This window comes from Littorina saxatilis, linkage group LG13 (genome assembly GCF_037325665.1).
Source record: "Littorina saxatilis isolate snail1 linkage group LG13, US_GU_Lsax_2.0, whole genome shotgun sequence".
Lineage (NCBI taxonomy): Eukaryota > Metazoa > Mollusca > Gastropoda > Littorinimorpha > Littorinidae > Littorina > Littorina saxatilis.
Genome location: NC_090257.1, coordinates 40,755,877 through 40,782,858, shown reverse-complemented (window position 1 = coordinate 40,782,858; position 26,982 = coordinate 40,755,877). Strand labels below are relative to the sequence as shown.

At 39.6% G+C, this 26,982-nt stretch overlaps 1 protein-coding gene across 1 annotated transcript; it reads right to left on the bottom strand.

Moving 5' to 3' along the window:
- Window positions 1-3,548: 3,548 nt before the first annotated feature.
- Window positions 3,549-26,982, bottom strand: LOC138945747 (cilia- and flagella-associated protein 107-like). The gene is made up of 3 exons (XM_070317247.1): window positions 26,583-26,982; window positions 8,032-8,323; window positions 3,549-6,364 (listed from the first exon to the last, which is right to left on the bottom strand). Exons 1-3 carry the CDS (start codon window positions 26,691-26,693, stop codon window positions 6,051-6,053), a joined length of 717 nt encoding a protein of 238 aa, XP_070173348.1. The 5' UTR covers window positions 26,694-26,982; the 3' UTR covers window positions 3,549-6,050.

Genomic DNA, 26,982 nt, shown 5'->3' with positions numbered 1-26,982 from the left:
GGGGGAGCATGCCCCTGGACCCCCCTAGCCACTTCGCTGATTTTCCCCCCCAAAAAAAGGAGGACCCCCCCCCCCCCCCCCCCTTACAACTCATTTGGTCCGGCCCTGCAAGGTCACAATCAAACACAAGGTCACGATTAAACACAAGGTCACGACCAAACACATGGTCACGATCAAATGCAAGGTAAATTGAGGTCAATATCAAAATAAATGCTAAGTCCAGGTCACACATAACTTCTGACAAAATGAAGATGTACAGCAACAGTTAATTCGCTGCAGCACGAGCTCGAAAGCGGCGTATGGCTAAATGGCGGGTTAAAAGCCGTCATACTCGTAAAAACCGTGGGAGTTTCAGCCCATGAACGAAGAAGAAGAAGTAAGCTGCAGCACGAGGATGTATCACTTCTTGAAACAAGTCAAAGTCAGGCTGGCTGTGCCGTACCATAATTCGCGATGTAAATGAAAAGAAAATAACATCAAATGAAGAAGAAAAGTTCGGAACGAAGAGGAACCACACATCCACAGTGCAACACTGATGTACTTCATCTTCTTCTTCTTCGTTCATGGGCTTTGACTCCCACGTTCACTCATGTTTTTAGCACGAGTGGATTTTTCCATGTATGATCGCTTTTACCCCGTCATTCAGGCAGCATACCCCGATTTCGGGGGACTGAGGCATGCTGGGTATTTTCGTGTTTTCATAACCCACCGAACTCTGACATGGATTACAGGATCTTTTCCGTGCGCACTTGGTCAGTCTTGTGCTTGCGTGTACACACGAAGGGGGGTTAAGTCACTTGCAGGTCTGCACATAAGTTGACCTGGGAGATCGGAAAAATCTCCACTCTTAACCCACCAGGCGGCAGCGACCGGGATTCGAACTCACGACCTCCCCGGCGATTAGGAAGCGGCCGACGTCTTACCACCACGCCACTGCGCCCGTCACTGATGTACTGAACACCCTCGAGATCAGCAGGTGCGCCACAGGTGTCTTCCTCTGACAGATAATTGACCAAAGGATTATGCAAGGTGTCCTTTATAGGAAGGTGTCCTCTCATTAGAGAGACCGGCTTTAATGACAGCCTCATACACCTGCGCTGAAAAAAAAGCATGATCACCAACTCCGTGGGACTTTTTGTGAGTGTTTTTGTAATTTTGTAAAAGGCAGAAATGTGGGCCGGGGTACCTCAAGGTCATATGTGACCCTCCACCACGAAATGAGTCGCATGTCACCTCGCGCGGTTCTGCGCTAGGCTTAATATAAGTCCGGGGAGTGTCTGTTAACAGTGTGAGGGTCACCTTAGTCACAGGCTTATAACTCAAACAGTTTTCGCTCTTTTCCAAAACGGTTTTTACCACTGGATAGAGCATAACAAACTCTGTAGGAAAATGTACAAATATGAAAATCATGCAAAGGTGACATGCGACTCATTCCGTGGTGGAGGGTCACATATCTGGTGCTCGACTGTCGCATTAGTGGTTCCAAAGCAGCGTCCACTCTGAGAAAGTAACACTCCTTATTGCTCTTCGCCAGTAAGACGTTCTGTTGAGAGAAAACAAACACCTAAGACTGTATTGGTTTCGGTTAAACGCACACCCAGGCATAAACACACGCTTGCACGTACGGACACAAAGCACAGGCGCATGACTGCACGCTTGCAAGGCATGAGTGAACACACCCAGCCGACACAGACAGACAGACAAACAGACAGACAGATAGACAGACAGATAGACAGACAAAGACAGACAAACCGTCAGACCGCACACACACACAGAAAAGCAAATGTCTATAAGAACTAATACACACACTGGCTACCTGACTCTATGCATAATCCATTAACGAGCTCGTTCATGTCTTTTTTTTTTTAAACGCAGGCACAGATATTTGAGAAATTCAGTGTTTTTTTTTTAATGAAATAGTCTTGAAATGGATCTAAGAATGCAAGGTCTTGAAATTGGAAAATGAGACATAGGTAAGGGCGAAGTAGTGGAGGGGAGGGGAGGGGAGGGGAGGGGAGGGGAGGGGAGGGGGTGTCTTAAAATGATGTTTCTACTCTACTGATTTACTACACACGCACACGCAAACACTGACGCACATACACACACACACACACACGCACACACTGACACACACACACACATACACACACACCACACACACTACACACTGACACACATACACACAGACACACACTGACACACACACCACACACACGCACACACACGCACACACACACACACACTCACACACACTCACACACACACACACTGACACACACCACACACACACACACCTCACACACCACAAACACACACACACAAACACACACACACACACACACACACTGACACACACTGACACACACACACACACCACACACACACACACTGACACACACACACACACACACACACGCCCACGCCGACACCAATAAACTCTTGTTTGTCACGGCCTCAACCCCCCCCCCCCCCCTCCCCGCCATACGGTACCCTCAGTTGTTAAAATCGTAATTTTACAACACATGGTATAGGTCAAATCGTGTTTTGGTTTGCATCAGCTATACATAAGACAAGAAATTCCTCCGAGGTAGGAAAAACACCCCCGTTGGTCAAAGGGAAATAACCATTCTCACTGCCACCAACTGAGAAGGTTATTTCCCTTTGACCATTAATATGTCCCGCTATAAGTCCTTGTAGAATCTTAATCCACCAATAACTCCCTAACCGTGTGTTTGACTGGTCCCAATTTTTGTAAAGACCGTCTCAGGAATGTATAGAACCTGTTCACCAAGTTTGGTGACGATCGGTCCGTTCATTCTTGAGATCTATATGCGAACACAAACACTCACCCAAACAAACAAACAAACACATCGAGCGAAACCTATACACACCCCTATACCGGGGGTGTAATAACGGACCATCTTGCGAGAACTGAGACCTACAACACTGACACAGACAGCAACAAGTCTCTGTCCTGGATGTGTTGAAACAGAACCATGAATATTACGTGTTTGTATATCTGGTTTGCCTGTTTGTTCGTTTGTCTATCTGTTTGTTGTCCAAACAAAAAAGAATTAATGTAGGCTATGTGTCAAACTTTAGCGTGGAAAGTGGAGTTCTACTGTAGGCCTATTCACAAATGATAAAGAGGGGGAGGGAGGGGGGGGGGACGTAAAAAGCAGCAGATTTAGAAAAAAGTAGACTTGGAAGGAAGTAGACTTAGAAAGAATAGACTTAGAAAGAAGTAGACTTAGAAAGAAGTAGACTTAGACAGAAGTAGACTTGGAAGGAAGTAGACTTAGAAAGAATAGACTTAGAAAGAAATAGACTAAGAAAGAAGTAGACTTAGAAAGAATAGACTTAGAAAGAAATGTTTCGGTAGTACATGTAACTGCATTCTCTCCATCTTTCCCTCCCCCCCCCCCCCCTCACTCACATCCATCCTCCCTCTCTCCATGCACCCCTTCCCCCCATCTCACCCTTTCCCTCTCTTGATTGTTCTTCTGGATACTCCGGTCACACTGACAAAGCAGACAAAGAAACGCAAAAATATACAATAAACTTTATTATTTTTCAACAAACACAGATGAATGTGTTTATACATCAAACATGATTTAAATACTTGAGCAGTAATAAAAAATATTCAGTGTGCTTGTTTTAAAACAAAACAACAACATAGAAAATAAGGCTTCAGTGTGTTTGTTTTTCAACATAATTAAGGACACCACACACTAGAGGCAAGTACCTTTTCTCAAGGCTTTGTGAGACAGTAGGTTTCCTGCAAGAGAGATGTTTGATAGTTCAGATCACAGTGCAACAACCCCTTTTAAGACCCACAATTTTAAGACTCCCTCCTTTTTAAGACCTTGTTTTCCCCATTTTCTGTTGATAACTTGTGAAAAGGAGGAAGGGAGGTTGGGAGGGATGGGCAGCTAACATGATCTTTGGGGGTCAAAAAGACCAAACTGATGACAAAAGGCACGAAGAATAATTACAAACTGCATGAAGAATAATTACAAACTGCATGATATCACACGGGAGACGAAAACGGACATGCAACGAATGTATCACAGTTCAAGGTAAAATACTCCTTCATGGTTTAATACGCATGTAATACTTTGTTGTGAGCAATGAAAGCCAAAAAAGTGCTTCAGTATACATATAGAAAAATGTTTATAATTGTTGACAGGAAAGCAGTAATAATGAATAAATCACATGGCATCATACCATGAAAATACAGAGAAGAAAAAGACAATAAATACACCCATAAAATGATCAGTTATATCAGCAGCTTTTCTGCTACTTTCTTCATAAAAATCTTTCTGCCAAGAATACTGAGTAATAAAAAAGGCTCGCATCCGGAAATCCCAATGAAGATCACCTTTAAACCAAGGCATCAAACAGATAAAATCTCTAGTCCAAGAATCCATTGTTAGCATTTTAAACAGACATCATATACATCTGTAGTACACATTATAACCAAGTAATACTGATTGTTATACATTTACCCAAGTTTAGCTTGTGTTACTGGAATCAGAGATGACCTGAGATCAGATTATGGCGCCACAATTTTGCTTCTTAGTGGTTTTAGCAAATTAGCCATTGAGAAAGTTTTGGTGATTCACGTTTTGCTTTGTAACCACTCGAAAAACAGGCTTCATTGTGAACAACACTGAATTAAATCATTGTAAAATCACAAGGTTGAAACAAAATAAGGCAAACAGCAAGTGCTTGAAGCCAGTTCTCACAAATTCCTATCATGATGTTAAGCTGGTGAGACACTAAAAAATAGATATGTAAATATCACAGCAAAAATGTAATACATGCCGTGCTCTTTGCACTGAACTTGTACAAATCCACATAAAACCGAAGAAAAGAAAAACTGAGACAGAAGCATTTACAATAAGCACAAACAATAGTTTGTATCACATGTATTATCGTTTCTGGTTCAATGACAATAGGGGAAAAAAAAGAAGCATGCTCTGATGCAATAATACTGATTATAATCCTACCACATTGATAATGCTGAACAGTTATAATCCTACCACATTGATAATGCTGAACAGTTATAATCCTACCACATTGATAATGCTGAACAGTTATAATCCTACCACATTGATAATGCTGAACAGTTATAATCCTACCACATTGATAATGCTGGTCAATTTAACACTGTGTCCATACTCATTTGGTTCAAGTGAAAAAAATCTTCAGCATTCTGTACAGATAGTGTTACCTAAATTCTAGGGTTTATCTCCAAGTGCGTAAGCTTGGCAGAATTTACAAATATATTTTCTTTGGTAAAAAAAAGTGTTCGCAATAAGACTTAAGTGTCCAGATGCCTTCACAGATGGAATGCTGATATGGTACAATGCAAAACATCTGACACACAAAGGAGAGAAAGCAAACACGATATCTACATGCAATTGTTATATGCTTGTGTGCTTCAGCTGTAAATGATACGTACAGCACCAAAAAAAAAAAGAATATAAAGATAAAATAAGTTAATTAAAACTTATTTGACAAATTCCCCTTCCTTACTGTGCATTATATTCCACTATTCAACACTTAAATCTTGTCAGTTGTCATGCGTACAACCAGAAGAAGAAAAAAAAGTGGACTTAATAATCTTCTTCAAATTTTACTTTTAACTTCTGCAATTATTTAACTTCACACAAAGGAATTTTTCACCTCTGTATTTTTTTCCACGGACAAAGTATTTCCAAAATGACACATTAATACTTCATTGGGAGTTTTGTTTGTTTTAATACCTTTCAACCGAATATTAACTTCCAATAGTTTTTGTTAAACTGTTACTTTGCTGTCGGAGTCTGAGACGTCAGTCTTGTTTTCATTTCAATACAACTAGTGCTGTACAGAAAACCAAAGTAAATGCATCTTCGGATCTATTTACAAATTTTGGATCGCTGAATGAAAAAAAAAAAGACAAAGAGAGAGAGAGAGAGATAGAAAGAAAGTCAGGAAGTGTGACAGTGTGTAAGGCGTAAAAGACCCAGCCACCGTCCTCCAAAGCCAAAGGGTGACCAGCATCAAATTGAGACATGTGGAAAATCAGGGGGACAGGCGGTTGTACAGATGGAGCTCAAAATGGACGGAAGTTTCTCTGGCGACTTCATCATGGTATGACTACGAAGGTGAAGGTCCTTGAGGGTCCGGTTGACCGGGTGCAGGGTGGTGGACTCCATCTTGGGCGTAGCATAGCGCACCTTGACCATCTTGTCGTTGGGAATGTCTTGGTAGCTGACGGAGTAGGTGGACATGTAGTCACCCCTGGCCTGGTCGGCAAGCTGCGCTGACCACTCCCGGTGCATGTGACCCAGCAGGCCGAAGTTGGTCGGAGGCTCTGCAGCAAAAAACAAGCAAGACATGGTACAAATAATCTAAAGGTTAGCAAGCTGCGCTGCCCACTCCCGGTGCATGTGACCCAGCAGGCCGAAGTTGGTCGGAGGCTCTGCAGCAAAAAACAAGCAAGACATGGTACAAATAATCTAAAGGTTAGCAAGCTGCGCTGCCCACTCCCGGTGCATGTGACCCAACTGGCCGAAGTTGATAGGAGGCTCTGCAGCAAAAAACAAGCAAGACATGGTGCAAATAAACAAAGGTTAGCAAGCTGTGCTGAGCACTCCCGGTGCATGTGACCCAGCTGGCCGAAGTTGGTCGGAGGCTCTGCACCAAAAAGCAAGCAAAGAGTTTGTTTTTAGCTTATTCATAAGCAACAAACAAACTAAGGTAAACAAGTGTAACCGAGTGCCGAAACACAACGATCACCTCGGGAAGCGAAGTGCAATCAAACAGGATTGAAAATGTTAGGGCTAATTTCTTAGCCCTATAAAAACTGTTATGCAAACCCGAAGGTTTCCATGAACATACAGGTCGACAATCGGAAACCACCAGACCCCATCACAAACAGAATCTCACAATCCACGGGTGTTGACTTTAAAGGCCAACAACTCGGGTGCAGAGTCTGCTGTGAAAGGAGCGGTAGCCTCCCCTGGATGTAACCGAGTGCCGAAACACTACGATCACCTCGGGAGGCGAAGTGCAATCAAACAGGATTGAAAATGTTAGGGCCAATTTCTTAGCCCTATGAAAACTGTTATGCAAACCCGAAGGTTTCCATGAACATACAGACAATCGGAAACCACCAGACCCCATCACAAACAGAATCTCACAATCCACGGGTGTTGACTTTAAAGGCCAACAACTCGGGTGCAGAGTCTGCTGTGAAAGGAGCGGTAGCCTCCCCTGTCACACAAGCAAGAGTCAGTTTTCATAAGCTTCTTGTCATTCTTCTCTCTGTTCTATTGTCTGTCTTCTTCTTTGTTCGTTTTGTGTGTTGCCTGAAGAAGACCCTATGGTTGAAACGTCGCCATTACTTGTTGGTTATTTCTTCGTTCACACGTGAGTAAAGTATTTTTGGTCGTTTTGTTTATTGCTCTCACACGCAGTCATCTGATTGTTCTTCTGCTTTTCATAAGCAACAAATAAACTAAGGTTAGTAAACAAGAGTGTTTGGAGTTTAAAAGGTCTGGCTTCAAAAATATAAGAGAAAGTGATAACTTTCCTTTCTTCTTACACATACTCGACCCCTACAATTCTCTTGAACATTGACGAAGGATCAACCAGACTTGCTGCTTATCTGGAGGACATCAAACTTTAGTAATGTGCAACGTTTCACAGCTCTAGCTTCAATAAGATCCCAGGAAACCTACACACGGCAAGCCAGCCGGACGGCCTAACACTGCAGGGCTGGGGTGCACGAAGCGAAAGTGGGTGCCACCTGAGCGGGAGAGAACAAACCGCGGGGTCTGATTGGTTGAAATTGCAACAAATCTCAATTTCAACAAATCAAACACTGCGTTTGGCTCCCGACCGGTTGGTAACTTTCTTGTGCACCTCATCCCTGATTACTAAGAGGCATCTGATTACTAAGAGGCATCTGATTACTAAGAGGCATCTGATTACTCGGGAGAGTTACAAATATGGCTGCAGCAAGGGTGACATTCTCACCTTGAACGGGGTGGTCGTTCTTCTCCGGGATCCAGGCCAGCTGATGTGAGTTCCAGCCTCTCAGTTTGGGCAGAGTCTTCTCCCTCCAGCGCCCGTTGTAATCCTCGTCGTACCACGACACCATGTTGCTGGAATACCTGTTGCCGTTGTGGTGATGGATGAGGAGCTCTGCCGGCAGACCGTGGTTACGCAGCTCCCCCCTACGTCGCACGGTCACGTCTGGTGCTTGTCCGCCGAACTTACGAAAGTCGGTGCGATGCGTGCTGTTGTGTTTGAAGTCCCCTTTTATGAACTGAAACAAAGATGGAATTTAATAACAAAGGGAAGTAAGCGCTCTACAGACTGTGGAAACCTTCCTTTTAAAAACTTCTCATGTAAGACATCCCCCTTGTTCAGATTTTATGTTAATACAAGGTATATAATTTTACCCCCACTTTACAACTCAGACTTGCAAATAGAAGAGATATCGGCTCTAACAGAAGGACTTACTGTACAGGTTATGCAAGAGTAGCTTCCAAAATTTATATGTACAATGCACAGAAATAGGTACAGTGGAACCCCCCTTTTAAGACCTCGTAAAATCTAAGAAAATCAGATCTTAAAAGGGAGGGAATCTTAAAATGGAGGTCAATTTACAAGGGTTATGAACAGAAAATCAGATCTTAAAAGGGAGGGAATCTTAAAATGGAGGTAAATTTACAAGGGTTATGAACAGAAAATCAGATCTTAAAAGGGAGGGAATCTTAAAATGGAGGTCAATTTACAAGGGTTATGAACAGAAAATCAGATCTTAAAATTGGGGGTCTTAAAAAAAGGGTTCCACTGTATCATACATTCTCCTTGTCTTTGACCCAGTTCCTTTGTCTTTAAAAGTGATTCGTTTTGCTGCATGAAGAAAGCTAATTATCTCTTGTCTGGAAGAGCATAGTTCAGACTGTCTATTCATAGGGAAATCTTGCTTTGAAATAAATCTACTTGAACGAAACCCGAGTTCATTCCCTTATTAGCAGGACATGGGTTCAGCCTGTATCAGGTAGGTCCACTAATTTTTTCAAAATTACTTCAAGTATGTAATTTGTTGACCGCGTGTAGCCCCGTCACGATATAACCTTGAATGGTTGAAAACGACGTTAAACACCAAATAAAGAAAGAAAGAAAGAAAGTAGTCGGCGTGCTAACTAAGAAGGTTGCAAAATTTCAAGGATGTATGACAAATTGTTTCAGAGATATGGACGTTCAAATTTGCCATTATTTGGCGTTATTTGCTGTTTTGCGTTGTTGGTCATTTTTGCGTCGACACAACGCTGGCAATGTTTGTTGTAGAAATGTAAAGTTTTTTGGATAAACCGACATACACATAGTGTATATCTCGAATTTTTTTCAAAGCTGTATCTGCGTAATCTGGTGAAATAATGTGCCCCAAAAATGACAAAAATGACAAAAATCACAATAATGGTCAAAAAATTGAATTTTTGTTGAAAAATCACTTCGGGGGCAGTTCTTAAAGGCACAGTAAGCCTCCCGTAAACCATCACAGAGCTCCCCGAGCGTCTAAATACAGTACAAGCATACTTCCATTTGAACGCTCACCGGACGGGAACATCCTGGCTGCTTTCTGTCGAGCGTGAGACATTTTCCAAGAATTTATTTTCGTAGACTTGTTCCGTTAACAACAACGGCGCCTCGTTTTTGCGCTAGACCTAACTTTTAAAATCTAAATAATAAATTGACAGCTTGTTACACAAACATTCTTTAATCATAAAAGAATTCGTTTTTCATCAAGACAAGATCAGAACAATTCGAAGTTGTGAAAGTTTAAAAAAAGAAAAGCCCGGAAGCAGGGTCACGCAAGGGTCGTAGCAGACGACGGCCGGTTTATCAGTGCAAATCGCCGTTCCTCTCAACAGTCAAAAGCCATCGCTAGAGTTCTTGTGAACCACAGCCGTTGTTTCGTGCATAAAAAAAACGTGCTATTGTAGATAAGCTCACGTCGAGTCGCATTCAAATGACTAACTATGACGACTGCATTGTGAAAAGGGAAAACTGGATCACACGGGTTCACGATGACTCAGGGGTAAGATAAACCACGCAAAAATAAATTCTTTGAAAATTGTTCGCTCTTTACGGAGGGCACCTAGGATGTTCTCAATTGGTGAGTGTTTAAATGAAAGGGTGTTTGTACTGTGTGTAAAAGCCTGACCGTATCTGTGATGGTTTACGGGAGGCTTACTCTGCCTTTAAACATTATGAACAGTGCCAAATTATACATCGTTGGAAAGAGCAATGCCTGCTCTTTATTCTGACCTAGGGTATACTGCATTTATGTGATACTCTCTAATCTACACTTGAATGAAACAAGAAGAGCAAACGCTCGATCGAGTCACTTTCGCAGTTCTGAATATTATATGAGGCATCAGATGGACAGGAAGAAATTGCTATTCACAACACAATGAGTCACGTTCACATAAAATTTGAGCCCGGTCACTTTTATAGTTTCCGAGAAAAGCCCAACGTTAAGTTGTGTGTTGCCGAACAGAAAAGGCTAGTTATCTCCCTTGTTTTTCTGATAACGTTCGTAAAAGGCTACAGATGTAAATACTTTGATGTAAAGAATAATCCTACAAAGTTTCAATCACATCCGATGAACTTTGTCAAAGATATAAAATGTAGAGAAAGGGGGAATGTACGTTCTGGCTCACCGATTCCGACAGACCCTAAATATTAACGCAAAATAGGCTTCTGGACTAAACTTTTACTAAAATGAAACATGCGACAAAATCAGAAAAATACTGCATAAATCCATACAAAAAAAATACAGTAAAGTAAGGTTGTTTTGAACCAATGCCGGGTCTGTCGGAATCAGTAACCCAGAACGTACATTCTCCCTTTCTCTTATACAACATTCTTAAGCTCAATACGCTCTCTCATTTACAAACTTTACTTCATATGTTCTTTCACTGTTAGAATTATATCTGATACATGCAATGTGACTGTCTAAACGAATAGTTAACTCTTTACAAGTGATTCTATTTTTACTTTTTCTTCCCGTCCTATTTGAATCCCCTTTTTTAAAAACTGCTTTTTCAGATCTTCTATATCGATTGGCTTGTTATATTCAGCTCGTGTTTTTGTTTGAATACTTGCTTTCTTACTTTTGTAGTCATCAAAGTCTGTTTGTATCTGTTTGAATTCTTCGTCAGAAACTTTTGAATCTTCAAGTGCTTTACTGATAGACAGTTTTAGGCTAGACAATTTTGATGATGCAAGAGTGGAAATGGATTCGTGTTTTTCAAGCTTTTTCACAATTTTTTTCATTATAGCTGATGCTATAAATGATAAACCACCAACTGCTGCTGCGACACCACCTAGGATTAGAGAAACTGGAGTCCCTACTCCGGTAGCTAACAGAATTGTTCCCGTTACACCTGCAGCTGATGCAAGGATAGTAGAACCAGTGCTGGCATTAGAAAGGCTGTTGTAAGTTGTTGAGTACTTACGTCTAGCGCGAGAATATTTTTCTAATTCATCTTCTAGTTGTTTTTGTATATTACTAATGTGTGCCAGTCTGAATTGTTGACTTTCTGCTGCACTTTCATCAATATTAGGATAAAGCTTCACACTGCTAGTCATCTTTTTAATGCAAAATATAAAATATTTATCTTAATTCTCACTGGCCAGTGTTTCTGCTAAGCTTTGAAGCTGTTCATTGCTTAACACCTTATCTGTATAGTAGAAAGCAATCAAATCAAGATAAGTAAGATTAATACTTCTTATTTCTGTTAAATTATTTATATCTGCGTTAACAACAACATTTTGGTTTGACGTCTGTTTTTTTATTGTGTTAGAATCCTTTTGAACAGCAATAAATACTCTGACTTCTTCAACATTTAATGGTCTCCAGTTGAGATTTATTCCTCTCATTAGAACAGTGTTTGTGGTTTCTTCCCTTTTCCTGACAACTATATCAAATATCATAGTTGCATTCTGCCCTATTGGAAGCTTGGGTATAAAATCGACAATGGTGTCAGCGTCCTTTTCAACACTTTGTTTTCTGTGAATGAGATAGTTGTTCTTATGGAAAGGTTTAACTGCAACTTCTCCCCTGCTGTTAAACGCAGGAACAAGGCTAACAATTAGTGGTTTAGCATTGATTGACTTACGGAATGTGTCGTCTTTTCCAACAAGAGTGTATGGACTCACAAATTCAAACTTCATTTCCCAGTCAATCTTTTTCATAACAGGACTAAGTACCCATTTTTTATTCTGATGTTTCCACATGTAGTATATGTCATCGACAATTGGATCAGGTACATTAACATCACGGATTTGACCTAGTTTGAGAAATCTTGGTTTCTTTTCATCGTCGATTTCCTTTCTCTTGTAATGACCGGTGTCTGTAAACTCGAATGCATACACTGCACCAACTTCAGCATTGCTCTCAAAGTCGATAGCGTCTGCTAAATCTTTCAACTCTATAGTTGAACATGCAACAGGATAAATTATTGTAGGTCCACTCGACATTTTAATACTCAATATTTTATGGAACTATTTCCAATGTAATGTTAAACAAACAATCAACTGGTTGTCCACTTTGATTTTTCAGATCAATGTGTAGGAATTCATGACACCCTTCCTCCAAGTCCTTGAACTGAAGTGTCTTAAATGTTGGCACGTGCATTTTACAAAAAGAGGCATCACTCGGTGGAAGAATCCTAAGCAGATCAGAACGCTGATCATTAAACAGATTATAGGATGTGTTAAGCTCTCTCATGTGAACAAACAGTACACTGTTAACATCCATGTCAATGGGACGTGTTCCCTTGTATATTTTTGTAATTCCAAGCATATCAAGGAGTTTGGTTGGAAACTCAAATGATCTGTTTACTTCTCTAGTTTTGGGCATAGTAAGAGTAGCAATGAGACTTGCATGATTTAAACTCGCTGTAATACCTACTGGAGCAAACAATTCTTTCTCTAAAGTGCAGAAGTCATAGTAACCATCTTCTACAGAATGTGTTTTACCATTAATTCTAACCCAGTTGTTATTCTTTTTTTTACTGATATTATACCAAGTAACCTTGTACATAATTTCATGCAGTGCAACTTTCATTCCTCCATTTTGATTGTTGATAGGGGTTGCAAGTTTAACTGGCACACTAGTCTTCACATTTGTTAGTGTGATAAACATTTTTTATTCAACAACAAAAATGAGTCAGTATAAATTCAACAAAGACGTTAAATACAAAACTGGACCATATTACAATCCAAAGACTATTTCTTTCCATGAGTTGGACTTTGCTGTAACAGAAACAGAATCCATTCGCGTTAAAGTGCCTGACCCATTCCATTCTTACCTAAATCCCCCAATCAAAAATGATAGTGTTCCAAAGATGTGGAACTCTCACCCAATTCAGTTCTATCAGAATCAGTTAAACTTTGCAATATTCTGTGCAACCACAGGATGTGGAGTGTCCTATGCAGACCACATGAATAATTCAAACTTACTGACAAAGTGTGTGTACACATTTCACGTTTACTATCAGTGCAGGAGAATCTTGTCTGAACTTCAGGCACCAATGCCGCATGAAAAGAGCTGGAACCCATTCAACAATAGGATAAACATGAAAGTGTATGAGCGTCTCTGCAATGAATTCAATATAGATTTTAAGACCGACTTTAGGCAAAAGCAAGACAAAAACCATGGCATGGGAACACTATATTTATGGGGTGTCCACAGGAGGTATAATTTTGATTACTGGCCAGGTCATACATCTTTTTCTTCAAATGTGCAGGTACAGTTAGGATCAATAGAACAAGAGCACCACAATGCATGGACTACTTTTATATTAGACACCGGCAAAGGTTTCACTGGATCAGGTGTTGAAAGGATCAATGAATCTATCCGAACATATGCGTGGTGCTTGCTAGGCTCGCAGGCACAGACACGATCAAACATAATGAGAACAAGCACAGGGTTTGGTGCACAGAAACAGTTGTTATCAAATTTAGAAGATGTCATAAACTCTGCAGTTGATCTGCCTTCCAGCATCAAAAGGTATCAAGACTCTCTCCGTTATGCAAGATCAAAAGTTGACTTTGCTGTTGGTAACGGCCTTTACATGTTACCTTCTGATCTCCAGCTGCAGATTGGAACAATAACAAATTATAACAATGAAATCATTATTGCTAGCGACACCCAGCCGCTTGGAAAGGGTGAAGAACTGAATTCAGAAATCAGAACGATGTTACAGCCATATCACAATGAACAGAAACAAAGCGTGACAAGTGAAGATCACGCTGCAGGTGAAGATCATTCTGTCACTAGTGATGATCAAGCTGTTAGTATTAGTGATGATCATGAATCGCAGAAGACTGCTCTAGTAATTGGTGGAGTGGGTGTAGGCTTACTTTTGCTTTATTCTCGTTAGCAGAACACCTGCAATTAAAACTATTAGAGTCCAGAGATGTTCAGCCATGAAACCAACAACTTTACCTGCAAAAGATAACAGCCAGCTAACAATTGAACCAATGATTCCTGGAAGTGCATCCAAAGCTTTTGCTGCTAGTTTCTTTAATAGTTCTGCAATGTGTTTGAGTTGTTTCTTTACCCATCCCGGATCAGATGGAGATGAAGGTGAAGGTGGAGGTGGAGGTGGAGGTGTGACAGTGCCACCTGTGAGTGTTAACACTAATGTGCTTATTGCAAATCCTAACGCAGTTAGTATACTAGCTATTGTGATTCCCTGCTCTCTGAAAAGCGTTCTAATTCTTTCAGCAAGAGTTGTGTCTTCGTAAAGGATTCTTTGAATTGTATTTTTTATTCTGCTGACCTGTGTTCTCAGTTGTTCTCTATTGTTACTTAGAACTTCTAACCTTATGGCTTTCTCCTCCTGCAAATCTTTTAAACGCTTAGAAATTCTGTTTTTTACTTCTTGTTCTAGGTTCAAATCATCAGCATCAGCAAGTTTTTGTTTCTCTTTGTTTATATCTTCATCCAGCTGACCTAGTTTTGACAGATTATTTGCTATTTCACCTCTGATGGTTTGTAGTGATTGATTAAGGGCTTCTATTTCTCTCATAGGTAATAGTTCATGTGGAGTCTTCAGTGAAGTTTCCTCAGAAAAAGAAGTCTCTATCTCTTGTATAAGTTGATCAGCCTCATCTGCAAGTTTATTAAGATCTTGCAATGGAACAGATTCTATTTGAGTAGCAGTTGGTAGTCCTAGTTCTGCTTGTTGAAGTAAGGAAACAACCTGGGAAGGTGATGACCGTGTGCTAGGCACAATATCTAATTGCCTAAGTCGATTAGCAGTAAGTTTTTGTTTTAGTGAAACTTTTGATAGAAACTTAGCAGGATTAGATTTATATGTAAGTTGGACTTTTTCTCCTTTATCGTTAGTTGTATATAAATGATTTGCTTCCATTTTGAACTGGTTTGGATCTAAAACATCAGGTTCTTCTCCTAAACTTTTGTAGAAATCTCTAACTTTACCTTCCAGAAGTTCATGTCGTGCCACCTCATAATGCAGTGAATGATGGTAGGGAACCAAAGGGATTGCTTCGCTCATGTCGTCCGCTGGCTCAAATAAATCTTCAAATCCACCTTCTGCCATTTGTAACTTATTTTTTATTTTGAAAATAAAAAAAGATGGCACAATCGTTCGGTTCTGTTCTTGATCCTTACAGAAGGCTGAAAGAACCTCTCGGGGTAAAAGGAATAAGGCAAACAGTTATAGTTACAAATAATCCTTCTACTATTGATCAGAATGAAATACTTACTGTTAGGTTTCCTAATCTGGGTAAGAACGATGTTATTGTACCAGGCACTGTAAGACTATCATTCAAATTAGAATTAGAATCTGGCTCAGATGAAAATAGGACTTTGGCTTATAATGTAGGAAGAGCAATTGTGAGGAAGATTACTGTCAAACTGGAAGGGCGGGAAGTGATGTCATTGAATAATGCAGATGTATTTTTAGTTTATGCAGATAATTGGTTAACTGACAATGAAAAGAAAAACAGAGTGTTTCAAGGGATTCAGTCAGACAATGGGATAAAAGTTAGAATAGGAGCAGGAGATAAAGCTGACAACAAAAAAGATAACGCTGTCAATGTTGCTTTTGGAAACAAATTTTGTATTCCACTTGACTTTGAACTCATAAATTCACATCCTCCCTTCTATCAAGGAGCATTGCGTGACAGGCTGTCATACGACCTGACTTTCAATAGTTATGATCGTGTTATGCTTTCACAAGACCCGGAAGCAAAGTATAAGGTGTCTGGAATTTCTTTAGAGTTTGATGTTGTAAACCATCCTGAACTGGCTAGACTTATAGAAAATCAGTACAGTTCTAAGCTGCCTATCTATTATGAAAGAGTGTTGAATCACAGTACACTTTCAAAAAGCCAGGCTGATCCAATCTGGAACATTAACTTGAATACACCAGCTAGGTCAATGAAGGGAATACTTATGTTGTTTGAGGAACCAAAAGATTCATATGAAAGGCAAATAGAAAAGTTTTACAATCCACTAATCAATAGAGTATATTGCACAATTGAAGGGCAGCCAAACCAAATATTTGCATCTGGCATGCTGCCATACCAACACTATGATGAAGCAAGAAAGTACTTTACTGGAGGAAGATTGAAAGACCCAACATCTGATCTTGTGGCTAAAGATCTACATTTACACGGTGTTGGCGTAGAAGATTTCTTGACAAATAAATATGCGTTATGGCTGGATCTCAGAACAACTGACGACAACAAACTGCATGGAAGTGGAAGGCGAATTGAAAACGGATCAGAAGGAATCACAATACAAATTGAAAAGGAAGTAGGGAGTAGTAGTAAATCAGTTAAGATCTACGTGTTTATTGTGTCAGATGCGCAGTTAAACATCTCTGAAAGCAGATTACAGGATATTGTTTATTGAACGTGTTAAAATGAAGTATCTAGATTTTCTTCCAAAAGATCCACACTGTTCTTTGATTTGTGGGGCAACAGGTTGCGGCAAAACAAGATATGTTTTGGATTTATTACAGACTGTTTACATAAATCACTTTGAACACATAGTCATATTCTGTCCAACCATAAAGCATAACAGAACATACAAGGAGAGAAAATTCATATGGTCTGATCAAAATATATTTATTGTAAATCCTTCTGATCGTCTAAATGTTTGCTTGGAGCATTATTTCGATCTTTTTCAGAACACGCCAACACTGTTTATTATTGATGACTGTGCAGCAGAACGTGACATTGTTAGAAAGAAAAGTGCACTAGCAAAGCTTGCATTCAGTGGACGACATGCATTAATATCAGTTTGGATATTAACACAAAAATACAATGCAGTTCTGAAAGACTTTAGAGAGCAACTCAAAACAATAACATTGTTCTATTCAAAGGACCGTGACAGTTTTGAAGAGTGCCTTCGAGAAAATGATGTCATTGAAAACAAACAGGAGAGAGAAAGAATAAAGAATAATCTGAAATCTTCTAAGCACTCGAAACTGGTTTTAAAAACTGATCAACCAGTTCAGTATGTATGTTTGTAGAAATCCTTGCTAAGTTCTTACTCAAGTTTTTACTCAAGTTCTTGTCAAGTTCTTACTCAAGTTCTTACCCAAGTTCTTGTCAAGTTCTTACCCAAGTTCTTACTCAAGTTCTTGTCAAGTTCTTGTTAAGTTCCTACCTAAGTTCTTACTCAAGTTCCTACCTAAGTTCTTGTTAAGTTCCTACCTAAGTTCTTACTCAAGTTTAATTACTAGATTTTAATTTTATTCTGCATCAAAATAAAATGAACTGTGATGAATTGCTGATGCAGACTGCTACAGATATTGAAATCTGTGACAGTAGGACTATACCTGATAAAAAAGAAAGATTGTATTCACTTGCTGTTTGTGGAAAAACAAAACACTACCTTGGGCAGCAGTTAACTGTGGAAGAAGTACAACATCTTTCCTCAGAAGATATAGAAAAGTATCATGGACGGTATGAATCAGTGCTTGGTTCTAAGATGGTTAGAAGTATTGGACAGACTGTTATAGGTTTGTACACAAAGATTTTTGGACATTTTACACCTCTCGACTCGGAGGAAGACTTAACACATGATCTAACTCATGACCCTGTTGTTTCCAAGTCCCTCGAATCTCTTGCCTGTGGCCTGTATTATCGATTTGGTGCTTTATTAGTACCATTTGTTGCTGGATTAATTACTTTCAAACACATTAATTTTCAGAATAAAAAAGATGACGGATCAGTTGAAGCAGACAGTGGAGCAGACGAAAATACCAGAAGTGAACACAGTGACAAAGAAACCTGGTAGAGTAGAAGCAGGAAAAAAACTAGCCGAATGGAACAGACAAAAAAAGTTAAATCAAAAGGCAAAGCAGAACATTATGTCTGAAGTTGAGCAGACACCAAACATTCCTGAAGTGACTAAGGTCACACAAACTGATCAAGAATTAAAATCTTCATTTCTATCATACAGAAAAGTAGCTGTAGCAGCTGTTGTTGGAGGAGGTGGATACTTGCTTTACAAACTTTGGCAAGGCAAATATAAAGTGTCAGAAAAACCAAAATCAGAAACACCAAAATCAGAAACACCAAAACCAACAAACAAAGCAGTACAAACAATAACAAAGCCCACAGTAGTACCTGCAGTGGATTCATTTCATATGGAATAATTTTAATATTTTAATTTTGATAACATAAAAATGAGTTCTGAAAAGACAATAGTTAATCTAGTTTATCACGCTGCAGTGATTGGAGGCTTGAGTGTAGGTTACACAATGCTGGGTAAAAGTCTCCTCAGAATGAAACCAGCCGACTTGGGAAAGTTAGACTTCGAAGACGGTGCTAAACTAATTGGTGTTGTGACAGCTTCCTTTGCAACAAAAGACTTCCTGGTGAAGCAAGGAATTATTCCAGAAAATATAAACATGTAAGACAATAAAATGGCTAGCTTGGTTATGATGGTGGGAGGTGCGATTGTAAATGCGCTTGCATTTTCTGGCAGCAACTATTTGTTTTCTAAACTGCAAAATGGTGAAGAGAGGGAAAGGCACAACAAAGCCATGGAACAACTGGCGAAAGCACAGGATGAATACGAGAAGAAACGAATTGCGCAGTTAGACTTTATGAATGATAAACTCAGGCAGCAAGGACATGCAAACAAAACCTTTGCCAATGTTGATGCAGCCATTCAAGAATACTATCTTGTAACTGGAAAGAAAATGAAGACAAGTGCTCCTCCAAAACTGGGTGACTTTTATCAGCCTTCAGAAGAGCAGAAGGTGGGCGAGATTGTTTTCATTGTTATTGGTATGGCTGTTGTTTACTTTATTGCGCGTGCTGTCAAATCTTAATATTCTGTCATTTAAAAAACCATGAGTGATGCTTTGTTATCTAAAATATATTATTCCCCAAAAGGATACTGGAAAGGAAGAACTGCTATTGACAAGCTCAGTGACGCAGCAGGTGTTTCTCAAGATATAGCAAAGAAATGGTTGTCAAAGCAGGCAGTTTGGCAGATCTATTTACCTGCACCAAGAAAAATTACACGACCACACTTTGTTAACATTAAACCGAATGACACTCATCAAATAGACCTGCTGTATTTACCGCATGACACAGTCAGAAGGAAGAAATATAAGTATGCACTGACTGTAGTTGATGTTGCAACAAGATACAAAGATGCTGAACCGTTGACAGAGAAAAGTGCTATAGCTACAGCTGTTGCCCTGCAAGAAATTTACAGACGTGGACCACTAAAGTATCCCAGAATGATTCAGTGCGATGATGGTAAGGAGTTTAAAGGAGCTGTCAACCAGCTTCTGTTAAAACATCATGTTACAGTGAAGAGAGGTATTCCAGGAAACCACAGGTCACAGGCTATTGTTGAGAGCTTTAACAAACAGTTGGCAGAAAAACTGTTTTCATATCAGTACCATCAGGAATTTTTGGACACAGAAAGTAAATTGCGTAACACTGAATGGGTCAAAAGATTACCATCAGTACTTAGAGCAATGAATCTGGAGGTATTTAAAGCTACAGGGTTAAGACCAGTTGATGCAATCAAACAGAAAACAATACCTGTTGCTCCAAAGTCAACAACACCAGTGGCATTACTACCTTTCAATCAGAAAGTCAGATATTTATATGCACCCGGTGAAGCTGAGGGTGACAGCAGGAAGCGTGCAACGGATCCAATCTGGAGTATTGACATTCATGAAATCAAGAGAGTAGTAGAGACAAATCCACCTATATATTACTTGAGAGAACCAGCACCGCAAAGAGCCTTTGTAAAAGAGGAATTACAATTAGTTCCACGTGGTACAAATGTTAAATGATTTTTTATTTCAGATTTTATAGTGTTAACAAAAATGGAAGCAACTTCATTTTTTTGATTTATATTTTTATTTTGAGTTATAAAATCAAACTCACAGCGATGGAAGACTCTGTATTAGAATCTTTATCGACAGTATTTGACACCGTTGAATTACAAGTAACGGATCCTCAAAATGTGCAGTCCAGTGTGCAAGACGCCATTGAACAAATTCCAAACAATTTGTTGATTGAACCTCCAGTAAAAGTGCAGATAGTCAGTTTAATAAAATACAAAACAGTCAGTGATGAGGTGCTAGAAGTTCATGTTTCAACCAGACAACTAGCACTTAATTCTATGGCAGAATTGAATGGAAACTGGGCAGATGAAATGATGAAACGGTTTGAGCAAGCTGCAGAGGATGCAAAGATGAAAGGATCCGGATGGTCAGAAGGTGAAATTCTAAAAATAGAATTGAAGCTAAGTAAATTTGCCCCCATCAGAGGTAGAAGTTACATACCTTTACCTCCTGCTCTTGTCAAAAAACGTGCTGTGCTGAACATAAAGAATGATGATGACAAATGTTTTATGTGGTGTGTTCTGGCAAGACTGTACAGTGTAAAGAAAAATGCAGAAAGAGTGTCTAACTATCATGCATACAGAAATAAACTAAACTTTACTGGTATTGAATTTCCTGTCAGCATTACAAGCATTGACAAATTTGAACAGCAAAACAAACCCATCACCGTAAATGTTTACACGTGGGATGAGGAAGATGAACTGAAACCAGTCAGAATATCAAAGAACTCACCAACGATTGGCGATTGTGATACTAACCATGTTGACATGTTACTAATGACTGATGGTGTAAAATATCATTACACTTTGATTCGTACAATGAGTAGACTGATGGCGAGCACAAGCAATCACAATAGTAAACAAGACTTTTGTAGGCGATGTCTCTTGCGTATTCCATCAATTCATGCAGCACTTATACACAAGCAACATTGTAAGAGCGTTGATGATGCGGTTGTGAAGTTAACAACACCGCCGCCAGACAGCAAAGTGTATTTTAAGAATGTATGCAAACTACAGAAAAATCCTTATGTTGTTTATGCTGACTTTGAATCTATCATTGTGCCATATGAAGGACCTTTACCAAAAGACCTACCTAAAACAGTAACTCTAAGTAATCATCAAGTCTGTTCATATGCATTTATTGTTGTTAGTTCAGATGGTAAACATTCTAAACCGCAATTGTACAGAGGACCTAATGCAGCAAAGAACTTCTTACAGCAAATGAACCAAGTGCGAAATGACTGCTCCAAACAACTGAATCTTTCAGACATTGTTATGAAACCTGAAGACCAAGAACAGTTTAACTCTACCACACAGTGTTGGATATGCGAACAAAGTCTAACACCAAACACAGACAATCCAATAGTAAGAGATCATGATCATGTAAGTGGGCAGTTCCGAGGAGCAGCACACAGCAAATGTAATCTACAATTAAAGTTTGATCCTAAGACTTGGAAGCTTCCAATCTTCTTCCATAACTTGCGCGGTTATGATTCACATCTGATCATGCAGGCAGTAACTGATGAATACAAAGCAAGATGCATTGCGCAGTCTTCAGAAAAGTACATGGCCTTTACTCTGAATAGTTTACACTTCTACGATTCTGCTCAACATCTGATGGGAACACTTGAGTCTTTATCTTCATCACTAACTGCTTTCCCAATCACATGTAAGTACTTTGACAGTGACTTAGTTAGAAAGGGAGTCTATCCATATGAATACATGGATTCGTGGGAGAGGTTTGATGAAGATGAGTTACCACCAAAGGATGCTTACTTCTCACGGCTGAAGGGTAAAGGTATAAGTGACGAAGACTATGAACACGCTAAGACTGCATGGAATAAATTAGGATGTAATACAATGGGTGATTATCATGATCAATATTTGTTGGCTGATGTTTGTTTACTTGCAGATATATTTGAGAATTACAGAAGAACATGTATGAAGCACTACAATCTAGATCCTTCACATTACATATCTGCACCAGGCATGAGCTGGGATGCATTTCTTAGATTTACAGGAGTAAAGATTGACTTGCTATCAGATCTTCCTACACTTCAGATGATTGAAAATGGACTACGTGGAGGAATCAGTATGGCTTCACACAATTACTGCAAAGCCAACAACAAATACTTGGACGACTTTGATCCTATGAAACCTTCTAATTACATCATGTATCTAGATGCAAACAATTTGTATGGTTGGGCAATGTGTCAGACGCTTCCACTTCGGAACTTTAAGATCTATTCAGGACCATTTTCACAATGTGTTGTGCTGACAATATTAAAAGCAGGCCCAGACAGTCGAAAGGGATGGATACTAGAAGTTGACTTAGACTATCCACTATCACTTCATGATCTACATAATGATTATCCTTTAGCGGCTGAGAGGTTAAAAGTAAACCCAAGAGAACCTCCAAAGCTGGTGCCCAATCTGTTTCACAAAAAGAAGTATGTGTGTCACTACAGACTGTTACAGTTTTACATTAGACATGGATTAATTTTGAAGGCTGTTCATCGTATAATTTTATTTGATCAAGAACAGTTTATGAAACCTTACATCATGAAAAACACAGAACTGAGAACCAAAGCCGCTGATGCATCAGAGAAAGACTTTTTTAAACTGATGAACAACAGTTGCTTTGGTAAGACAATGGAAAACCCACACAAGAGAAAGGATGTTAGACTTGTTACAAGAGAAAATGAGGCCATCAAGCTGACATCCAAACCACAGTATCAAGACTTTAAATACTTTCATGAACAGCTGTATGGTATCTTAATGAAAAAACTTGTAGTCAAGCTTGACAAACCAGTATTCATAGGCTTTACTGTGCTAGAGTTGTCAAAACTGTTGATGCTTGAGTTTTTGTATGATTATTTGAAACCAAGATATCCCAAATCGAGAGTACTTTACACAGACACAGATTCATTCTTACTTGACATTCCAGCGAATGACATTTACAAAGATCTAGAAGCTGAAAGTCCTGCAGTAAAAGGAAAAGATTCTTTTTATGACACTTGCGACTACCCTAAAGAATCACCATTGCACTCAAATGTTAACAAGAAGGTTATTGGAAAGATGAAAGATGAAATGAATGGGAAGATAATTAAGGAGTATGTTGGATTGCGTGCAAAGATGTACAGTGTTGCAAGTGAGAAAGGGGTGGTTAAAAAAGCAAAGGGTGTAAGCAAACAGGTTGTAAAGTCGAGCATATCGCATGATAACTACAAGGAAGCACTGTTTCAGAAGCGAGTGTTTCACCATGACAACCCTAAGATCAGTTCCGCGCTTCATCAGATCAACACAACTATTGTAAACAAGAAATCTTTAGATGCTAATGACACAAAGCGCGTTTATTCATCACCAGAATATTCTTATGCAATTGGGCACTGGAGAACAAACGCGGCTTCAAATAGTCTGAGTGTGTAATAAGAATTTTTGTCAATCGGGAAAACCCGCTATGACAGCTTTGTTTTGACTGCAGCGGGGGAGAGGACGTTGCTTGCGTTTGGGAAGTGTTTGTGAAAGGGGAGTTAGTAGGCTTTGTTGAGTTTCAAAGCAGCCACCAAGTACACTTGTCAAAGCTTGAATCAATAAACAAGTCATTTGCATAAAGTGCACTCGGCGGCCGCCCGAAGGCAGCCTTTGAAGCGAAGCGAAGCGAAGCGAAGCGAAGCAGGGTGTTGACCTATTTTGGCGCAACTGCCAGTTGCGTGACCTGATTGCAGTGTTAGCTCTAACTCTTTTTTCCTACTCTTGTGATTGCTGTTGATGTATATTTGGAACCATTGACGTCACTTTCTCAGCCCAATCGCGAAGCAGGGTGTTGACCTATTTTGGCGCAACTGGCAGTTGCGTGACCTGATTGCAGCCTACTCTTGTGATTGCTGTTGATGTATATTTGGAACCATTGACGTCACTTTCTCAGCCCAATAAAGCCTGATATCCTCATTCTTTTCAAACATGGTTTTGAGTTCTTTTCTCATGTTGAAGACTTCATAAAAAGACATCCCAACTGTGCTGAATTTGGCTCTGTATGGAAATAGTAAACGGGCAATCTCCCTCAATCTCCGTGCATACGTAGAAGAAATTTTAACGTTTCTTTCCAACCAGCCATCCCAGGTCTCATTATGAATGCCTTGTTCTGCTTCATAAAACTTAAATGCGATTTCTAGAACCATTCCATATTGCAAATTGAAGCCCATTGAAGTTGCCTCCTGTCTTTGTATGTGTCTATATCCCTCAACTAACTTTTCAATGGCACTTGCTGATGATGTGATATCTTCCGGATTAAAAAAGAACACTTCCTTCCTAACTTTCATGCTTACATCAACAATTTTTGACTTTAAATATTCGTGGAGTTCATTGAACGTCATTGTTGTTTTGGTTTTCTTTGGTTTTCCTCCATACAAATCTGAAAGTTTCCGTTTTGGGCGTGAAGGAAATTTAGGTAGTTTTCCACTCGGAGATGGCCCTTCATTTTTCATTTGCGATAATACTTCAACAAAATTGTTGAGGTAACTGAGGTGCTCTTCAATAGTTAAAAACTGCTCAGAATTCCATTCACTCAATGATTCCGGTATATCCATAGTTGGTGAATGTAAAATTAAAGTTGATGACTGTGTTGAAAAATCTAATAGATTTTGATGAGCAACTTGTGATTCAAGAATTTCTCTCTCTAATTCTTCAGAAATGCTATCTTGAGACATAAATATTTAGCAAATATAGTGACAGTAAAAACACTTCTCTCACAGAAAACACAACCGCACGGCAGGCGAGTCCGGAATGAAATGACAAAATCACCAGGCTATGTTACAATCAATACCAAGTGTTGGGCGGACGTGACGTAACTGTTGCTATCACATGATTTAATCTTGTCTTGCCATTGGAGGAATATAGAAGACAGGCTTGCTGTTTGTTTTTACCAGATCAATACGGTAGTTATGGCAGATTGGATCAATACGCACGCTGGCTGCAACTAGTTAATATTTCAATGGAAACTAAATTTAGCGTTGCACAGAGAGAAAGGGAGAATGTACGTTCTGGGTTACTGATTCCGACAGACCCGGCATTGGTTCAAAACAACCTTACTTTACTGTATTTTTTTTGTATGGATTTATGCAGTATTTTTCTGATTTTGTCGCATGTTTCATTTTAGTAAAAGTTTAGTCCAGAAGCCTATTTTGCGTTAATATTTAGGGTCTGTCGGAATCGGTGAGCCAGAACGTACATTCTCCCTTTCTCTAATGTCTAATTTTTCCTTTGACGCTGACCTGTGACCTTGAAAAAGGTCAAAGGTCAACGAAACCATCGTTAAAGTGTAGAGGTCATTGGAGGTCACGACTAAACAAAATATGAGCCCGATCGCTTTGATAGTTTCCGAGAAAAGTCCAACGTTAAGGTGGTGTCTACGGCCGGCCCGCCGGCCGGCCGGACAGACTAACACTGACCGATTACATAGTCACTTTTTCTCAAGTGACTCAAAAAGGCAATATTTCAGTCTTTCTCGCATTTATATCCTTTAACATTGTTAGTATACCCCAGACCAGCTTACAGTCCATCCTCTTACCTTTCGTTCCATGTATTTGGTTTGTCTGTACGTATAGATTAAAGGGTGCCCCCGAAGCGATTTGAAAACACAACATTTGCAGGCTTCAAAAACGCCATTGAAAAGCTTAACCACGAGTGTTTTAGATCTATTTTCATGCAGGGGCGGAGCAGTTAAGCCAGAGGGGGGGGGGGGGGGGTTACAACCTGGGGTCCAGGGGTAGACCCCTTGTGGGGTACATGGGCAAGGCCCCGTTGAAGATGAAGATTTTTTGCTATTTTATGAACAATTGTTCTAGTCGGAGTGGATTTGAAGAAATGGTGAGCTAAAAACGCGACTGTTTCCATGTCGCAAAGGAGTGGACCTACATACCTGTATACACACAAAAAAAGGCTTTAGTTAACTTAAAAACCTTCCCATGCCATACCCAGTAAAATATACACAGATAGCATGAGTATTTTTCTACTATCGTCAACTTTAACTATCCGCATTATGCCATATGTCACATCCATACACACACTCAACTTGATATTCTGTGGTAATCTTTACGTGAAGGTACAAAAATAAACAATGTCCTTTTTTTACACTGGACCCACTTACATTATCGCGTTCTTCCGACCAGTTGCCAATCAAAACACCCGGTGCGAATTTCTGTTCGATTCTCCATCCAGGTAAATTCCATTTTCTCGGGTCCTGTATAGCTCCCGACATCTTTATTTAGGTTTTTTTCAACTGTAAACCTCTTCTCGTCCTTACACTTTCTCTCTCTTCTCTGACCGCGTGCAGACGACTGCGCAGGAATACTTTCAAAGTTCGCGTTTCTAAATTCTCTCTCAAGTCGACAATGTTTATAAAACAATTATAAAGATACTACACAATTCTACGGTCTACAGATCTGTAAGAGAAAATAAGGGTCTTGTATCGTCTTCCAGAAACTACTACTCTCTGAAGCATTGAATTATTTTGTTGCGGCGGCACACAACTGTGTAGAGTTCGCGCA